Genomic DNA, 19,768 nt, shown 5'->3' with positions numbered 1-19,768 from the left:
TCTCACGTTTCGATCAATTTATGATCAACATAATCGACCTAAAAAACATAAGGTTTGGTACGGTTTGTGGGCCGGTGGAATCATCGGTCCATATTTCTTCATAAATGATGACGGTGAGGACGTAACCTTCAATGGTGACCGTTATCGCGCAATAATAACCGACCGTTTGATGTCTGAAAGTAAATTGAAGCTCGTGATCTCAGCAACATTTGGTTTTAATAAGACGGCGCAACTTCCCACTCATCCTAGCGATCAATGAATTTATTGAGAGAATACTTCGGTTAGCAGATAATTTCACGTTTCGGGCCGGTCGATTGGCCACCGTTAGACTTTTTTCTGTTAGAATATGTAAAGTCTATGCGAATAATCCTACTTCATTTCAATTGGAACAATTGGAACAAAACATCACCCGTGTCATTTGCCAGTTACAAGTGTATAAGGTAAGTTAAAGGAGTCATCGAAAATTAGACTCAACGGAGACGTAGCAGTGACCATCACTTGAAGGATATATATGAAAAATCGATGAGCTTGCTGGAGAACGAACTCTTTCCCCAATTTGATTCGATTAGAAGCGAATCAGTTTTCCGATTTCTTCTTGACCTTCGGACCTTCTGACCTATAGTGATTTGTAGGAGGTCCTCCGAACTATTGGCTCTTAGCAACAATTACAGGTATACTGACCGGACACTAGTATTGGTTCACATGCGGTACGACTCTTTTTGCCAAAGAAAAATGGAGGAAGACGAAAAGAATTTGATTGCCACTTCCTTTGACCTTTGCCAGACTGAGCTTGAATTATCTCGCTGGACACGATTTTGGTGAACTAAGCGAAGTTTCTGGGTTTGATATTAACCGCCTTAATAAATTTATAGTAAACTCAAAACGGTTCGTCGATCTATGAGGATCTGATGATACACCCTTAGGACTTTATGGGTAACACAAAGGACGAATATCTGTCCATGTGAGAATCATCGATTTGGTTCAGCCCTGCGATCTGACCCCAGCCTAAACTAAGCTGAGACCCTTCCACCCCCCTCCCTCCTTAAACGTGCTGCATGAGCGGTATTGTAAAAAGTGACGCTTCTACTAACTAACATTCTAACTAAACAATTTTTAAAACTATTCGATTTCATTTTAGTCTCCGTTGAAAAAAGTTTTAATAAAGCTATTTGTGACGTGTCTTCCCAATCCATCAAATCATTTCGATGACACATTCATTTCTCACACAAGCATTCGTGCAAGTTTTAGCGATTCAATTACTTTTTCATTGCTTTCTTTACTTGCTTTCACAAATTGATATCCTGTCTGTCTAAATACATGCAGGGATATATTCAAAAAGTTTGGTTTCCAAATAATGTGAATGAGTAGTAGGTATATTCAAACTAAAAAAAAATAAAAAGATAAAAATTTAAAAACATAAATACTGATGAATCAAGCATTAGGCATCTCAGCTCTCTGTCATAACTTTTTAAACATGTTTTTGACAGTAAAATGAAATCAAATTATTTTTTACAAGTATTACAAAATAGAATCCAGAACAATCGTTTGTCTTACTTATTTAAGGTTGGATATAAAATAAAGCTTAAAATATCGGTGCCACACGAGGTAACGCAAGAATAATCACGGACGAATTTCCGTCTGTATACCACCAATAAATTGTAACCAAATCGATCCATTTCTGTAACGAGTAGTCACTTATAACAACATCAAGCGAAAACCGTGACGGTGAGCCCACGCAAACGATGGATTAACAAAGAATTATCTACTGTGACCAACTCCCCTACTGCCAAATTCTTAATTTAGAGCTGTAATGTAAATATGACCATCTGAAGGAAACAATCGCCCAGAAGTAGCCAGCTTTTTTCACTTATAAGAAATGAGTTGAGAGAACAACGCCAGGCAGCACTTAGATGGTGACTCACCAGAAGCTCCGAAAGCTTTGTTGGGAGGGTCTTATGCATCAACCTTATAGTCGGAAGCTAGCACTAAGTCGCCTGTTGCTATATATGGCTAATAATATTGCTGATGAAAAACTCTCTTCAAGAAAAGTTCTTGAAAATCGTTATGGCATAAAACGAGTCATACTATCTTCATAAAACTTCAATCAAATGCAGAACTGATGGTTTTCTGTTTACAAGATCTATTAAAATAAAGGATTGGATTTTGTTTCAATAGTTATTTTTGCAATTAATAACTCGAACAATAAGGTTAAATCCACACAAACCAAAAAACCCACGACTAAGACACTCAAAAATCAAGGTGTTGCCATATTTTTTCGATATTCTTGATTTGGGGCATCATGAATTTGTTCCAGAGGGACAGAGGGTCAATAAGCAGTTCTATTTGGCCGTGAGAACCTAAATCGATAACGACCTGAATTGTGGAAGAACAATTCGTGGATTTTACACGATGCTAATGCACCCACACATCGAGCCACGATTGTGACCGAACTTAAAGCCATAAACGTAATGAATGAGGTGAAAATAGCACCTATGATTACATTTTTACTTTGGGGCATCTGTAGGACTACTGATCCTTGACACTTTTAACCCTTATTTCTTACTTTCCGTAGTTGTAAGCCACCTCATTATTTCTCTACAGCTCATACATTTCTCACTCAGAGCTCAGATATATGAGGTGCAAAAGTGAGAGGTTGATAATTTTAAACGAAGTGGTTATCAATATGTTTTAGGGAAAAGTTCCTTGACAGATTATCGAGCCTGGCTGAAATTGCAATTCTGCAGGAAACTGCAACCAAGAAACTCCGTGCTAAGCTTCCAAATACACAAATTCAAATTAATTTAACAGCGTGTAGCAAAAGCTAAACACATTAAGTTACCATAAATCGCATAATGGGACAATGCGAGCATTTTTGGTCTGGTGCACTGCTAACTACGAACACTTAACACCCGCGCACCCCACCAACACGAGTGTGTTGTTCAAGGCGCTAAACAGCTCATTGAGCACAATTTGAAAACTGATTGGAAATTCTTGTGCTAAACCTTGCAACGGTAAATGTTAACTGCAGCTTGTGCCGAGAGACTGCAACAAACACCAAACAGAAACAAAAGCAAAAAAAAGAAAAAAAGGGAAATAAAGAAGGCGCAAGTCAAGTCATTAAGTCACATATTTTCAAATCACAAGTGAAGCGAGCGCCATTTCGCCATTCACTTTGACGCAATCGCAGCATTTTGCACTCGGCATTTAGCCCTTTGCAGTTGCACTTGGTGGCCGTTGCTGCTGTTGCATGCAACGCAGTTGCATATTTGGATTTTGCATGCACTTTGGTGGCATATTAATTTCTCCATTGTTTTGGCCGTTTGTTTGTGAGCGCATTGTAACGCTTCACTTGCGCAGCACTGACGCCATTGACGGTGGCAAATTGACAAAGCTAATCACGCCGATTGAAAGGAGCCGAGTCCTTGTGTTTTAGAATTTACAAATCGTGGCATAAGCGGGGGTTGCGGTGGGTACAGGTGGGTGTTCGTTGCTTGCAAAGTTCGCACTTGTGACAAAAGCAGCAGAAAAATACAAAAACAAAAACGAAATAACAACAACAATCGTTTAGCCTTTGCAACGATTTAATAGAAAGCAATTGCACATGTGGGTGTGTGCATGTATTTGTGTGTGTATGTGTGTGAACACAATTGAGACTGCTCGAGTTCTTCCACCATTAATAGAAATAAAAAACACTTTGACGTCATATCAAAACGAATTTTAGCTTCGCAAGAGTTTTCTTAATATTGTTGAAACACACAAATACTTACACATATATTCATATTCATACATATATTTGTATGTATATTAGGGTGTTCGTTATTTCTCAAGTAAAATTTTTTCAAAACTCCAACTGAAATTTTACTTTTTGATAAAAAAAAATGCAATGTGAAAAACAGAGAGCCAAAAATATATATACAAGTAATCCTTAATTGATTTCGAGGTTCCCTATTTAAAAAAAAAACACTTAAACTTCAAATTTAATGGCGAACGTTTATTATCATTCGAAAGAATATTTCTTGGCATTTATTTAATGAAGATTATCTCTTTCACACATCTCAGATGGTCCATGCGCTGAGTCCAATTTTTGATGACTCGTTCGAGCATTTCGACAGGTTACTGGGGAATTACACGCGTGATGTTTTCCTCCAAGGTCTAAATCCAAGCAGTATTTTCCGCATAGACTTTAGACTTTACATATCCCCACAGGAAAAAGTCTAACGGTGTGTTATAACATGATCTTGGTGGCTAATCAAAACTTCAAATTTTCTGCTCACCAAAGTGTTCGCATAAATCTATTGATTGATGCAATGTGTGAGAAGTGGCTCCGCCCTGTCGCCGAAATCACGAGCTTCAATTTCATGCATCAAATAGCCGGTTATCATAACGGTGTTCATTAACGGTTACATTTGTTGGTTTTTCTGGATAATATGGCAGCTCTTGAATCTCTACAAGTTTGCTCTTCATCCCAAATTTTCATCCAAACTTTTTCGTGCCTCTACTGGTATTGAGGTAGGGCACCCAAGCTACTTGTTTCTGAATCATGCGTCGCGCATATAGTCTCTTCAAAATGGCTGATCTTCAATACTAAAGCAAGCTCTTCCTGTGTTTGACACGGATCCTCATCGAGCAATGCCTCTAATTCACCGTCTTTGAAGGTTTTTGGCCTTTCTTCACGCGAGCGAGCGAGGAAATCAACCGCGGCACGCCTTGGAATAGCACCTTCGTAAACTTTATGAAATACCCAATGTTAAGTCGTCAATTTCTTTGACTGAAAGCAAATGACGATTATTTGCCAAAAAATTGATCAGACACACACACAACTGAAAGTATTTGACACGTCAACAAAGGCACTAATTTGGAAATACATTTTCTTTTTCAAATGACTGTGTATAAAGCAAAATCGATCATCATTAATTGTTAGATCTATGTATAGTCTAATACAAAAAATGATTTAGTGATTTTTTCAATAAATTTACTTCTTTAAAAGTCACACTTCATAAAAGTTATACATATATCAAATGCACTCCGACTCAGTCTTCAGTAACTGAGCATGCATGTGTCATATCGTATGAGTAACGCAGAATTTATAAGACCTGAATGTTCAGTACATATTCAAAACTTTAACTGCGTATAATTTTTAAAGTAGCATTTTTATGAAGAAAATTATTAAACCCTTTTTTGAAGAGAACAATGTTTTTTCAAAGTTGTAGATTAATTTGCATTAGAGATAAAAAATTTTTAAGGCAAAAACTTAAACTCTGGCGGGCGTTTCCAAAATACAAACCAACTTGGGAAATGATGAAAACCCTAATATAAGTATACACACAAGCTTATTATTCACCTCTGCATCAGTTTTTCCAGCGCAAGTGTGTTCTTGCCACTCAATACAACCTGCAATTCAATTATTTTTCCAACTTAATTTCTTCGCTTTCTTTACACTCTTCAATTTGTTGAAATGAAAAGCAAAGGATAGAAGAGAAAATTAAAAACATCATCAATCAGCTGGAGAGAATAAACACTTCAAATGGAATCGTTCATTGATTCTGTGTTTTTTTCCACAAATATTGTATACATACATATATACACACATATGTGGTGTGGCTACAATAAATATATACACGATTATACTATTATACATTTCTGTGTAAAAAATATACAAGCAAAAAGTACTCGAATTTTTCATACAGAATAGATTGAATCAATATTATTTATTGTTCCTTTGATGAGTTATATAGTGTATACTATATATTTTATTTCTGCTGGTGGGCACATATTCATGGTTGTCTCAGAAAGTCTCTGAGAATTTATAATCAAAATGGTGCAGATATTTCTGGCCTATCTTCTCCCAATGGCATCATATGAATATCATATGTAAATAGATTCATTTACTTGTCAACATTACGATCTGCTAGTTATCCATTTTATTTTTGAGATTTCCTCTTTATATTCAATTGAAGAGTGGGGAATAAAGATCACTCTACCAACAGCAGAGATCGCGATCTACACTCAAGATCAAATGTGACCCATACTGAAAGCTATGTCTGACGATATTAACATTGGAAAAAATTTGAAGTATGAGTTTGTTTGAAGTTTTGTATATTTAAAGGACTGATGGCTACGGAATCTTTGAAAATGTTGCAGAAGTGTTTTGAAGAGTCTACTTCATCAGGAACACAAGTATTTGAGTAGCACGAAGCATTTAGTGAAGGCCATGAAACTATCAAAACTTGCTTCAAGCGAGTCATCCATCCACCTTTTCTAATGACGACAACATCGAAAAAGTTAAAGAAACAGTGCTTAAAAGTCTTCTTTTGCATATCAGAGAGATAGCAGAGGATCTCAATATCGCTTATGGATCGACTTAATGGATTTTTTTTTGTTTCCTTGCCTGAAAAGGCAGATGAAAGGCAAGTATTTTCAGACGAGGGAGGCCAGCATGCACCTCGGCTCTCCAGGCTATTCCGGAGAATGCCTTCCACGACGTCTCCAATGCTTGGAAATCGCGCTGGCAGCGCTGCATCGACGCAGAAGCAGCCGATTTTGAAAGTTTTTAAAGAATTGTAACGATTGGTTCAATAAATTTGTTTTTAATCGACTCAGTCCTATTACCTTCCGGGCAAACCTTGTATATTGTACTTCAGAGTAGAGACCCGAGTACAGACCATTGTGGGACTCCACCGAAGATTTTGTATTATTAATGACTCCCTATCATTGAAATAATTAACTATCCGGTAATAAATATATGTAAGCATGGAGAAGTTTTTAACGCACTTAGTATACTAGGCCAAGATGCCGAGTAGAAAGCATTTTTTACATCGAGGGTTGCAAAAAACAATATTGTATTGTGCCACCCTTCCATCTTTTTCCACTAATGACCTTTTCAGCCAGTGTCTTCACTAGGGTTAACCATAAAAGGCTTCTTCAAAGAGGTCTGGGTCGAATGTTTTGGTTCGATAAAAACTTCTCGTTAGGGTCTGTAGGTGGAGTTGTTTGATTCTTGCAACTTGCACGAATCAAAGGGAAATCGGAATCCAAGCAATTTTATATGTATGTATATGTAAATACATACTAACTTATATGAATACAACTCGTTCACTGACCAACATATTCGACATAAGATTTGTTAGAAAAATTAAAATCATTATAAGTATGTATATGGGAGTTGGGGAGGTATGGACCAGATTTTATCTATCCAAAACCACATACTATAAACATGCCATATAGCAAATTCGATGTTCCCTGGGTTTCATGAAGTACCTCACATACAATCACAAATCACATGGTCTAAAGATAACCGAATGTTTGAACAACTTGATATTAGTTATATGAGAGATAGGTCAAGTTGTATTTATTTTAGGCACAAAGATACACTGTTATGAAAAAAACACATTCTGTAATTTTCATTGAGATTGGGTGATATACTACGTATATGTAAGGTATATATTTTATAAAAACATACAAAACACATACATACATATGCACATACAAACATATCTACATATACTTGTATAATTAAACATAGGTAGACTTCATGTCTAACTACGAGTTTGTCAAAGCCGGTACCATTGAATTCTAGGTTAATGACGCATACTTACTCGCATATACATATCTATGTACGTATGTGCATATGTATCTGGGTATATGCTACTATTAAATCATCGTCTATCAGATTTTTTTTATGTGGCAATTTAAAAATTTCAACGTTACATATTCTAAATCAGATACCTTGTATGAATACATATTTTATGTATAAATGTAGTGTATGTATGTATGTAATTGAGTAATAACAACAAAGTTGACCTAACTATAAAAGCCCATGCAATTTGTTTTGTTCGAAATAGTCGCGAGTCAAATGCGTGGAAAATAAAACAGTACAGCGAATATAGTACGGTAAAAGCGCGTAAAATATATTTTTTTTAAGCTTTTGAAGGAAATTATATAAATTGCCAAAATATGTTAATACCGAGATTTCTAGTAATACCGATAACAATTGTGTTTTGTATTCTAATCAGTGTAAGCATTTTAATTATTTTATGAATATTTAAATAAATTTTCGTTATTAAATATAACAAAACAAAAATGTGTAAATATATATGTATGTGCATGTATTGTGACAAAAAGTACCCGGAAAATGTAAATAAAACGCAAAATATTTAATTATTTATAAATATTTATTTTGTCGCCTTCAAAGTAATTCAAAAAAATAATGAGCATCTCCTTGATTTTTGAGCGCCTCTGGCGTGCTTAATTTCCCTCATTCCGATGATTGTTGACTTGTTTGTAGTTAAAGTGCTCTCCATGAATGTGGAATCGTAATTCTCCTGATCAAGCATGCCCAAAGAAACCTGTTTACTTTACTATTTTTGAAAAAAATTCAGCTTTATCGAGTAAGAACGCATTTCAAACCCAAAATATCCACCAAAATCATTCGAATGGACTCACGAAAGATGTCGAGCTCTGTTGCCATCTCTATAACACTTGCCTGATAATTTTCAGGCACCATATCCACAACTTTCTTAATTTTTAATCGGTTAAAGAGGTCGAAGGTCGTCCAGAACGAGGCATGTCTTCAACGATCTCTCGGCTGTTGTTGAAGACTTTTTGTACAACTCGTAGGCTTCTGTTTTTGAAAAAACTGAATTACCGTAAGCCTTTTCCAACATTCGCAACGATTCCACACACAAAATTTTTTTAGAAGTTCAAAATTTGAGACAAATTCTTTGTTCGATATTTTTATCCATTATAAAAATCGAAATGCACCACTGAGGTGTACCGACATAAGCAGCTGCTGTAAACAAATTGGTTGACAGATCGCCGTACCAGAGGTCATCCAAATCAAAATCCTCTCAGGGATGAAAAAGTAATTAATCATGGCTCTAAACCCCATTCAACGCAACATTATTGCCTGTTTCATTGTTGAAGAAATATAGTCCAATGGTGGCATTTTGAGGATGTAGTTAAAGGCTATCTTCGTTCAAAATGCAAAAATATTGTTTGTTAATATCTCTATTCAACCAAAAGCGAGGTTAATCGTTATACAAAATTTTATTGTGAAAACCTACATCGGCGGTTATCTCCTTTTAAGCTAATTCAACGAACGTGTGAGGCATTTGATGGTCAGCCGACTTCAATTCTAGCACGTTTTGAATATTGAATGCCTGAAAATTAAGATTCTTCCGTAAAATATTGTGTAAAGTAGATTGGCTCTAAATGTTGTGTGCGATGACGGATGAATTTATACGGGTCTTCTTCGATACACTGCTTCACAGCAAAAATAGATGGAGTGCGCACTGTACGGTGTCTCTTAGGAAGCGTGCTAGACTACTAGAGTGATGTCAACGTTTCACCCAAAGTTTCATAGCGATGTTACCCTTGCTGTTTTTTTACAATGCTAAAACATTGTTTCATGATAGGTTGAGGTTATGTCATACCAGTCATATTTTCATTCATAAACGTTCTCTCATTATTGATCCAAAAGCTTTTTAGCCCCTATGTAATGTTCAAATGTTGTTTCTTGAGGGACTCAAGTAGTCATATTCGAACAAAGAAATGAAAAATAATATGAAATAATGGCTTTGATAAAAATAGTGCGAGCTAAAACAAACAAAAAGTACAATAGTTACTGTTAAAACCAGAAGATAACTGTTTTTGAGTCGTTACAATATATAAGTGTTCAAAAACTATTGTCCAGTTAGCAATAACGAAGCTAACGATTACTTAACTATCTCAGTTGGTAACTATGGTCGTATTCTTTCCACAAAAAACGTGTGTTGACGTGTGTTTCACCCTAAAGTGTTTGATCTTATCAACGGAACCCTTGCATAAGTGTCTCTCAGGCGCTCTTGAAAGTTTTAATAATTTGTTAATTACCTCTGCATGTTTATATAAGCGGATGAATCACTATAATTTTGCGTATAGTAAAGGGTGATTTTTTAAGAGCTTGATAACTTTTTTTAAAAAAAAAAACGCATTTGCAAAATCTCATCGGTTCTTTATTTGAAACGTTAGATTGGTTCATGACATTTACTTTTTGAAGATAATTTCATTTAAATGTTGACCGCGGCTGCGTCTTAGGTGGTCCATTCGGAAAGTCCAATTTTGGGCAACTTTTTCGAGCATTTCGGCCGGAATAGCCCGAATTTCTTCGGAAATGTTGTCTTCCAAAGCTGGAATAGTTGCTGGCTTATTTCTGTAGACTTTAGACTTGACGTAGCCCCACAAAAAATAGTCTAAAGGCGTTAAATCGCATGATCTTGGTGGCCAACTTACGGGTCCATTTCTTGAGATGAATTGTTGTCCGAAGTTTTCCCTCAAAATGGCCATAGAATCGCGAGCTGTGTGGCATGTAGCGCCATCTTGTTGAAACCACATGTCAACCAAGTTCAGTTCTTCCATTTTTGGCAACAAAAAGTTTGTTAGCATCGAACGATAGCGATCGCCATTCACCGTAACGTTGCGTCCAACAGAATCTTTGAAAAAATACGGTCCAATGATTCCACCAGCGTACAAACCACACCAAACAGTGCATTTTTCGGGATGCATGGGCAGTTCTTGAACGGCTTCTGGTTGCTCTTCACCCCAAATGCGGCAATTTTGCTTATTTACGTAGCCATTCAACCAGAAATGAGCCTCATCGCTGAACAAAATTTGTCGATAAAAAAGAAAAGAACCGAACACTGATTTTGGTAATAAAATTCAATGATTTGCAAGCGTTGCTCGTTAGTAAGTCTATTCATGATGAAATGTCAAAGTGTCTCTCAGGCGCTCTTGAAAGTTTTAATAATTTGTTAATTACCTCTGCATGTTTATATAAGCGGATGAATCACTATAATTTTGCGTATAACGTAGATTACGGTATTCAATCTTCCCAATACTTAGCAGAGATGACAAAAAATTCGCATCATTGTAGTAGCTTTCTTATCAAAAGTACTATGAGAAATGGTTATAATCGAGGAATCACTTTTAAAGTTAAATTTAAATAAACAGTTGTAAATAAAATTCCATGAAAATAATTTGTTTTTCATCATCACAGTTCCCCACGCGCGCAAAAGCAGTACCGATATCGGAACATGAAGAAGCTTCTCGAAGACTTTACAAGGCGCATGGATTTTGTGTTCAAAACAGCTCTACGCCCACGTCAATAGACAAGGAGTACCGGAGCACCAAACGAGAACCCGCCGCCTACGTACGCTGTGTAGCTAGTAATATGGGTTTATGGACCGATGCCAGTGGCTACCAAGCCAAACGCGTGGCGAAATTCTTCATTAAAGAACACAATGAGAACGAAGTGATGACCGTGGTGGACTATTGTAATCAAAAGCATCAGCAAACGGATTTGGATTTATGGGCCTACGAGGCGTATCGTTGCGCGACAGCAGGACGAATGGGTATTTGGTTGAGAGAGTACGTAGTGAGTGCGAAATTATGAGAGAAACCAAATTTATGTTCGTATATGGTATACATACATATATATTTGCTGATATTATATGTTTACATACATACATACATTCATGTATTATAAATTTTTTACGATTAAAATCATATTTATTACAGTTCACTGATTTTCTAAATTGATTTTTAATAACTGTATGTGCATATAATTATATCACAAACAACAAATATTTTATTTTAACGAAAACAGATGTGCTTGCTTATCAGCAAATAAACAGCAAACGTAAGTAAGTATGTATGCGTGTGCAAAGCAATTCAAGCGACATGATTTCCCACACGCCGCTCTTCCAACTTGCGACCGACATCCTCCTTGAACCACTGACCCACCCGACTGTTTAGCACACACTTGAAGGCCCTGTAACACCACTTGAGGGTCGGTTCATTCTGTGCATTCCGATTGCAGTCGCTCAATATCGGCACCAACACTTCCGTATTCGCCTTATCGCGATAAAGTGCCGCTATGTGTTCGACGTTGAAACCGGTGCGATCATTCCACAATTTCAACTCTGTCCAAATGCAGTGCACATAACGCTGGACCGGCTCCTCGTCCGGATAATCAAAGTTGTCGAAGCGACGCTGATAGGAGGCGGCCAAACGCTCACGCTGGAAACAACGCTCGCCGGCGCTTAAGAAATCATCCTCCGTCTTCTCCTCGTAATCGGCGTTGATCTGTTACATAAATATTGGCGATCGCACAAAAAAGACAGGCAGTAAACAATGCAATTAAATTAAATTGGTGCGGTGTGATTATGTGAGTACTTACGTGCGCGAATAATGCAGCGAAGAGAATAATGAAAACGAACGCTGTGCACTTCATTGCTTGTGGCATTGTCCAAGTTCAGACTGCAACTGAGAAGAGTAAAGTCACCGCTAGAGCCGTTGGATGTCAAAACCACAAACAGCGCATGTTGTCTGTATGCAAATATGGATGAGCGAGTGCAGTTCACATGAAGCAAAGGCGTATCACTTAATCGCTAGCTAAAAATAAAAGTGAATTTCGCTCGACATTTAGTTTTGTGTGTAGAAAAAAAAGAAATATTAATAAGGGATTTACTATCATCGGCTCAAGGGTTAATATTGTACTTCCTACATACTAAGTTGAGTTGGTATGCGAAAATTAGAGCTTCGAAAATACAGATAAGATTTTTTTTCTGAGTTCTAAGTTCTCTGTTTAGTTGTGTTAGTTTGTATGGTGCCCCGATATCGGCGAATCCGTCACCGAGACCGTGGAGTGTCGATTTGGTGCCGTTCGCAACAAGTCGGACTGATGTATGGAACGTCTTGGCCTATTTTACGTTAAGATCTTAAATTGAAAGCATACAGTAATACCTTCCCAAGCGGCTTCGCTTTGCTCTATGGGTTCTTAAAAGTTCCAAGAAGATCCGACGTTTTCCAGCCAAATTTTGTTTAGCAATAAGGCCCATTTCTGGCTCAATGGGTATGTAAACAAACTAATTTGCCACGTTTGGGACGAAAAGCAAGCTTAAGAGTTTCAAGAGCTGTCATTTCATCCAGAAAAAACAACGGTTTGTGTATGGCATGTGGGCCGTCGGAATCATCGCTTCATATTTCTTTAAAAATTTTGCTTGTTGGAACGTAATCGTCGTCGTCGTCATCGTCCTCGTATTTGATGCCTGAAATTGAAACTTGTGATCCCGCCTTCTTATAAAGGCAGGCCTACGCGGGATCTAATCAAAGCAAGAGTGTTTCTTAAGTGGTTACATGGGTTTACGAGTTTCAAGAAATCGATTTTCTATTGTCTGCACCTTTAGAATATTGTATTAAATTTTAAAGTTGTTCTCAAGGCTGAACAGGCGCCGTCTTTAAACGCGTTCTTCTCGAAACTGTGTTTTTGAAGTCGGTTGGCAAAATATCTCGAGAACTACTCAACCGACATTCCTTAAATTTTACACATCTTTAAGATACAATTCTGAAAGACTTGGGCGAAGGATTTTTTTTCAGTTACAACTATTCAAAAAAATGTCAAAACTTTTTACTGAAATTTTCATTTCTTTTTGTAAAAATGTCTGCCCGAAATCCAATTATTAGTTTTTTCCTTCGTAGAAGCTCTAAGTTAAGGTTTTAACTAAAATCCTGCCAACATGGGCGGCATCCTTTTTCCGGGGGGTTACCGGAAATATTTTTTTCTAAAACTTTTTTCTAAAATTTCTTTGTTAATACACTATTTTTAGCAAACAAAAAAATTCTAAAAAAAAAATTTTTCTATGAGAAGAAAATTGTTGAAAAAAGTTCTTGTATTGGTATTTGTCAGATTTGAAAGTTGGAAGTAAAAATTTCTTTTTGCTCCCTGAAACTTCTATAAATAATAACCGTTGAATATGTATTATATAACGTTTTCACTATTTGATACAGACCTTTAGGCGATCGTGGCTCATGATGATCAAAGTATGCAGAATAAAATATTTAGATATTATTAAAATTATCGATAACTGTATACGACATATTTTTTCCAGCTCTATTTTTTAATTTTTTTTTTATTTTTTTTATTTTTTACCATCTATTCCATCCTTCTACTGCTTGCTTTGTCTATACATAGAGAACTGTCAACAAGCAATTCATATCCATTCATTTAGCCTCAAAGATTGCTATCTTTCAAACAAGGTAATTGTTTGGAACTCATTAAAAAGCACCGGTACTGTTTCAGATAATTCACCTGAATAATTTTGAATTGCTGTTGAAGCGAGAGCAAATATACAAACCTATAGATTGCATATAATTCGACCCAAAACAATCACTAAAAATCAAGCTTTAAAATAAATTACTCAGTAACCGAACATTATTACCATTTATGAATATTTCATTAATTATTATTTTTCAAAACAACAATTATGAATTGTTTCTAAAAGTAGTAGAAATCATTTATTAGTAGATTTTTTATCTGACAAATTATATATGAATACATCAGAATTTAACTTTCAAAGCTACCGTGAAGCTGAACTTCATCGAAATAACTCATTGTTTTTATATTTTCTTCCAATTATCAACGGCGCTGAGTAGCTATGAAGCTTGCTAAATATACCGGTGATTTTCCAATTACTTTATATGCACATCAGATAAATACTAAATTTATTTATTGCCACTTACTTACAAACATTTCTTAGAATAATTAGAAGTAACAAAACTGGTAATTAAAATAGTGCCTCAGTGCTACTGAGGCTGTGAGATTATTTGTCTGCTTATTACATATGTATATGTGTCTATTCATATATATGTATATACATTTATATATGTACATCTACATATATGCTATATATCAGGTCATAACTGACCTTATCTGACAAGCAATAACCACAACAATTGCTACAGTTTGTACATAACTAACTTCTGAATTCAGTATTGAATTTTATACACATACGTAAATACAAATGAATATACATATGCGAGCACTTGCTTTAACAGGCATGACCTACGAACATGTTCATTAGGGTGTACCAACAATACGGTGGGGATTTAGAAAGGAAGTGGCAATAAAAGAAAAACTGGAAGAAAAGTTTACTGGATTGAGCTTTTAAGATTTTAAGGGCGTCTAAACTCAAAAGTGAAGTATTGAAGCGACTTTACTCTGTTGTTGGTACTGCAGAATCTTTTGGCACCTCGTTTCATATTGGCAAGAGTCAAATACCAATGATTTTATTTGAGAGGTTAAAGGGAAAACTGAGTAGTCATAACAAATAATTTGTTCTGAGCAAAACAGAAAGAAATAATCGATAGCTTAAAAAAGTTAAAAACCTTTAGCAGGAATAAAGCTGATATAAATAGTTTAGGTGTCTCAAATCAAGCTACACTGCAGCTAAAAAACACTTCGAAAAGATTAAAACATACCGAAAAAAAAAGAAAAATTAAGCTTTTGGATAATATTCATCAGCGGTCCATTTTTTTTAAGCAGCAATAAGAAATATTTCACTGAAGCTTTCGAGAAATTCTGCTGTGATGATAGTTAAAAATCGGGATCGTATGGGTTACGTCATAAACCCATGTCTCATGGGCAGTTATAATACTCTCCATGAACGTTGGATCGGCATTCGCACGATCAAGCATGTTCAAAGAGATCTGGTTAGAATACTCTTTTTGAAAAAGAATTCAGCTTTATCGGGACGGGTCGAGCAAGAACACGTTTCATACCCAAAAAATCATCATAATTATTCGAACGGACTCGCTAGAGATGTTGAGCTCTCTTGCCATCTTTCTAACACTTCCCGATTTTCAAGCACCATACTCTTCACTGTTTTAATATTTTCGTCAGTTGAGGAAATCGAAGGTCGTCCAGCATGTTTTCAACGATCTCTCGATTTTCTTTGAAGGCTTTGTACCACTCGCCTGCTTTTGATAAAACTGAATCACCGTAAGCCTTTTTCAACATTCACAACGATTCCGCATACAAATTTGATTAGAAATACAAAATTTGAGACAAATTCTTTGTTCGATATTTTTATCCATTGTAAAAATCTCAGCACACTACCGAGGTGTACCGACTTAAGCAGCTGCTGTAAACAAACTGGTTGAGAGATCGCATTGATATTTGGCATAGTAATTAAGGACAGTCCTACCAACTTAGCAAAATACATATTTTTGAAATATCATTTATCCAAGCAATTTAAATTACAGTTTTCAAGTGGTTTTTTGTCACAATGTAAATACCTACAGATTTATAGATATACCGATATATACGAGTATATTTATAGACATACAGAACGAGAATATTACCGATTTGTAGTTGTAATTATGAACAATTATATTTACATATATACATATATAGTTATGTATATATATATTTCTAGAAAGCAACTTAATTTTGTTTACATTTTTATTATATCTCAGTATAAAGTCACACACCACAATTGATGCAAAATTTTAAACTAAGTGGTTGTTATAAAATAATTTATGGACCGATTCTATGATATCTATACAGGTATGAATCACTACATGATTAGGTGAAGTCGTAGGAGTATTCTTTTCTACAAAGTTAACACAGAATCCTACTTAAGCAGCTGCGGACGTTAGTCTTTTATAGTTCCAAAATTCCTGGCATGGATCACTAGACCCTTATAGATCTAAAAATCGTTTTAGGCGTACCACCAATATGTTAAATTTGTTCGCCAGGTTTGCCGAAAATGAGACTACAAAGACATCGCGATTTCAATGTAGCAATAACTCGGCAATTGAGAAGGAATTGGTAATTTGCGCCCAACAACATATCTCACCTCACCTAATACAAGCCTATTGGGCGGTTTTCACTCATAAACCCACCACGGCAGTGAGATGAAACTTGCTAAGAGCAGGTAGGACCTTTTTTGGTTGTTGATCAGCACTTGCCACGCTTATGGGATGTAGATGAATCCAACACTAAAGTACAGGAAGACACCGATGGAACGACTCGTTAATAATCTGATGATATTGGAGTAAAAGTGCTCACCAGCAAGCTTATTGATTTTGTAGTGTCCGCAGTGACTAGCCACCCAAACAAGTCAGATGACAAGATAGCCTGATGCTACTGATAAGGAGGTCAAACACTGTTTGACTACACTAGAGGGCACTATCAGTAAGCTCAAGACCAGTCTTGAAGCTCGGCTAATGGAAACAAATGCACACCTTTCTAAAGGAAGTTGCAGTTCTAAGCAGAACATGTACCTTGAACGCAGTCAACTTTACTTGAAAGACACTGCAGGTAGCGGGTTGGTAGTCTGAAGTTGAGGGAGACCTCCTGACAAAAGGGACCCCCTCTGATAGCAAATGCCTGGTTATTTAAATATTTCCATACAGTTTCATTAGAAAATTCACCGCAGGAACAAGAACCAGTATATTAGGGAAAGAGATTGAAGAGGTTCAAGAAAACATAAAAAACTAATTATGTATTACGAGTTTACTCGTCCGATTGCGATCAGAAGAGAGTAATGACATGTTGGAAACTAAGTTTTGTTTCGACATCCCTTTAAACGTATGCATGTATACAAGTAAAACAAATAATTTTGGAGTAAAGATATATTTCTCGTACAATCACCAAAATTTTTTTTTATTTAAAAACACTATTTGCTGCTTTTTTCGACGCCAGCTTGCACCAATTGTGCGTTGTTCTTGAGGAAACAGGTGAAGCCATTATATGCCCGAACGCATGCGTCATCGCCAGCGGCTTCCTTTGCGCAATTCTCAATAGCTCCGTGCGTAGCGTCCGAGTGATCGGCATTAGCGCCCACTAATTGGTGGTGTATGTTGTGCACATCGAAGCCCTTTGCCGCATCGAACAATTCGAACTTCTCCAAAACGCACTTCAAATAACAGCGAGTTTTCTCATCATCTGGAAAGCTCCACTCCTTGTACTTATCCACTAGATCCGAGGGAATACTCAACTTCGAGACACATTCATCGCGATAGCGTATCAAATCTTCATTGGTTTTAACCACGTAATCGGTGTGACCGGCATGATCTGCGACGGCGAAGACCTAGAAACAACAACCGGAAAAGTCGTTGAATAATCGAACTGGTTAAAAACGTATGTATTCTTACTAACCACAACCATCAGCAGCGACAGCAGAGCTAAGCAGAATTTCATATTTAATTAATGTTGTTGGACGAGCTGTGTTGAGCGAAGTATTTGGAGCGACTGTTGAGCGGTGGCGGCTCGCGTGCGGCTTTTATAGTTCGCGGTCTCCACAGGAAAAATAGGCAATTGCAATTCTCGGCTAAAGTGATAATGTAAATACACACTTCTGTACTTATATTTATATAAAGAGAATATAAGCAAAGCGCATCTGGTACCAGATGCTGCTGGTACCGCCTTTTTGCCGACTTACTCACTTTCTTTCCGCTTTTTATTGAGTTCAATCGGTATAATTTATTGTAAATACATTAAGTTTCCATTTCACTTAGTTACAAATTACGAAAATTATATTCGCAGCGAAGCAACTAACTCGGGTACATACATTAGGGTTTCATATTTACTGCATAGACGTCATCTTCTTGGCAGGCACTTAACACAGAGATGAGTTAGAGGCACTAACTTGTCGCAGCAAGTATTCTAGGTTTGCAAAAACAAAAGTAAAATGAAATGATTGCGATATGCGAATATTTTATAAATACATATACATATTAGGGTGGCTTCTCTGGTATGACATCTTTTCAGGTAAAGTGTATACAGAAAGACGGAGTTAATCGGAAGCGCTTATAACTGTAAAAGAAATCAGAACTCGTCAGCGTATTGTATTTTAAAGTCTTCTTAATATTTCTGGAAGGTTTTTCTATTCCAAGCAAAAAATCCACGAGTGTTCCAGAACATCTCGGTAAAGGTTTCTTGAAGTGTTCCTTATTACAGTCCTTAAATGATACCATGTAGCACTCGTAGGATTTACGGTCTTTAGAATACATCAGGAGATTGTCCGAAACATTATTTTCTATTTCTAAATAAGATAACCTCGTCGACTTTCATGTCGAGTTTTTACTTCTTCGACAAAACGACAATTGACATACATAGTTCAACGAATTAAGAGACTGCGGCTAAGCTGGCTAAGTCATGTTGTCCGAATGGCTTTATGTCTTTATGGATGTCCAATCAGTTTGTTGACGGTTGGCTTTGATCTTTCAAACAATACCCTCGATAGTAGCTTATACACGATGTTGAGGTGACTTATTCTACGATAGTTAGCGCAGATTGTGGGGTCTCACTTTTTGTGGATTGCGCAGAGCACACTTAAATTCCAAACGTCGGTGATGCTTTCGTCCGACCATATTTTACGAAGAAACTGATGCATGCTCCTTATCAGTTCTACGCCGCCGTGTTTGAATAGCTCGGCCGGCAATCCATCGGCTCCCGCCGCTTTGTTGTTTTTCAGATGGGTAATTCCAATTTCAGTTTGCTTTTCGAATAATATATATGTATATATTATAGAGGTGGTAACAAAAATCCTCAGAATATACGCATACTAAGTCGTTATCTAATTTTTAAGCTTAACAATATTATAATCTATTAATAGGTATGACCCTATGTCGATTACTTCTGGTTGTTACTCTAGATATTATCTCAAAATTTCTCAGACATTTAGTAAAGGAAAAATCTATATATTGTCCCGTTAGCTGCTTACGTTCAAAGGATTTGAAAGTAGCAAAACGAACAAATATCTTAACTCTTATGAGGTCTCCCCACACTTAAATTTATTCAAAGCAATTTTTCTGCATTTCTTTTCCTCTCAAGTAGCTAAATTTCAAGGAAATTTCAAGAAGGCTATCTAAAAATCTGAAGTTCTTTCAAACACTTCACAATCAAGTATTAATATTTATATGATGTAACATGGTATGGATAGAATAT

General features: G+C 36.4%; 3 protein-coding genes across 3 annotated transcripts; 1 reads left to right on the top strand and 2 right to left on the bottom strand.

The window, feature by feature from the left end:
- Nucleotides 1-7,853: 7,853 nt before the first annotated feature.
- Nucleotides 7,854-11,428, top strand: LOC105231109 (uncharacterized). Its single transcript, XM_019992013.3, has 2 exons — nt 7,854-8,013; nt 11,033-11,428. Exons 1-2 carry the CDS (start codon nt 7,954-7,956, stop codon nt 11,426-11,428), a joined length of 456 nt encoding a protein of 151 aa, XP_019847572.2. The 5' UTR covers nt 7,854-7,953.
- An 11-nt stretch (nt 11,429-11,439) lies between these two features.
- LOC125776309 (general odorant-binding protein 99a-like) lies at nt 11,440-12,374 on the bottom strand. The gene is made up of 2 exons (XM_049447936.1): nt 12,215-12,374; nt 11,440-12,120 (listed from the first exon to the last, which is right to left on the bottom strand). Exons 1-2 carry the CDS (start codon nt 12,278-12,280, stop codon nt 11,707-11,709), a joined length of 480 nt encoding a protein of 159 aa, XP_049303893.1. The 5' UTR covers nt 12,281-12,374; the 3' UTR covers nt 11,440-11,706.
- A 5,062-nt stretch (nt 12,375-17,436) lies between these two features.
- On the bottom strand, nt 17,437-18,171 carry LOC105231032 (general odorant-binding protein 99a). The gene is made up of 2 exons (XM_011212115.4): nt 17,978-18,171; nt 17,437-17,909 (listed from the first exon to the last, which is right to left on the bottom strand). Exons 1-2 carry the CDS (start codon nt 18,017-18,019, stop codon nt 17,496-17,498), a joined length of 456 nt encoding a protein of 151 aa, XP_011210417.1. The 5' UTR covers nt 18,020-18,171; the 3' UTR covers nt 17,437-17,495.
- Between the last annotated feature and the right edge of the window lie 1,597 nt (nt 18,172-19,768).

Source organism: Bactrocera dorsalis, chromosome 2, assembly GCF_023373825.1.
Source record: "Bactrocera dorsalis isolate Fly_Bdor chromosome 2, ASM2337382v1, whole genome shotgun sequence".
Lineage (NCBI taxonomy): Eukaryota > Metazoa > Arthropoda > Insecta > Diptera > Tephritidae > Bactrocera > Bactrocera dorsalis.
Note: the sequence above shows the minus strand (reverse complement) of the source record. Positions and strands in the feature narration are given on the sequence as shown.

Excerpts from the sequence above, each read along its gene's own strand:
- LOC105231109 (XM_019992013.3), top strand. The coding sequence starts at position 7,954 with ATGTTAATACCGAGATTTCTAGTAATACCGATAACAATTGTGTTTTGT. Across the intron at positions 8,014-11,032 it reads TGTTTTGTATTCTAATCAGT|TTCCCCACGCGCGCAAAAGC; the intron begins GTAAGCATTTTA and ends TCATCATCACAG.
- LOC125776309 (XM_049447936.1), bottom strand. The coding sequence starts at position 12,280 with ATGCCACAAGCAATGAAGTGCACAGCGTTCGTTTTCATTATTCTCTTC. Across the intron at positions 12,121-12,214 it reads TCGCTGCATTATTCGCGCAC|ATCAACGCCGATTACGAGGA; the intron begins GTAAGTACTCAC and ends TTTATGTAACAG.
- LOC105231032 (XM_011212115.4), bottom strand. The coding sequence starts at position 18,019 with ATGAAATTCTGCTTAGCTCTGCTGTCGCTGCTGATGGTTGTG. Across the intron at positions 17,910-17,977 it reads TGTCGCTGCTGATGGTTGTG|GTCTTCGCCGTCGCAGATCA; the intron begins GTTAGTAAGAAT and ends TGTTGTTTCTAG.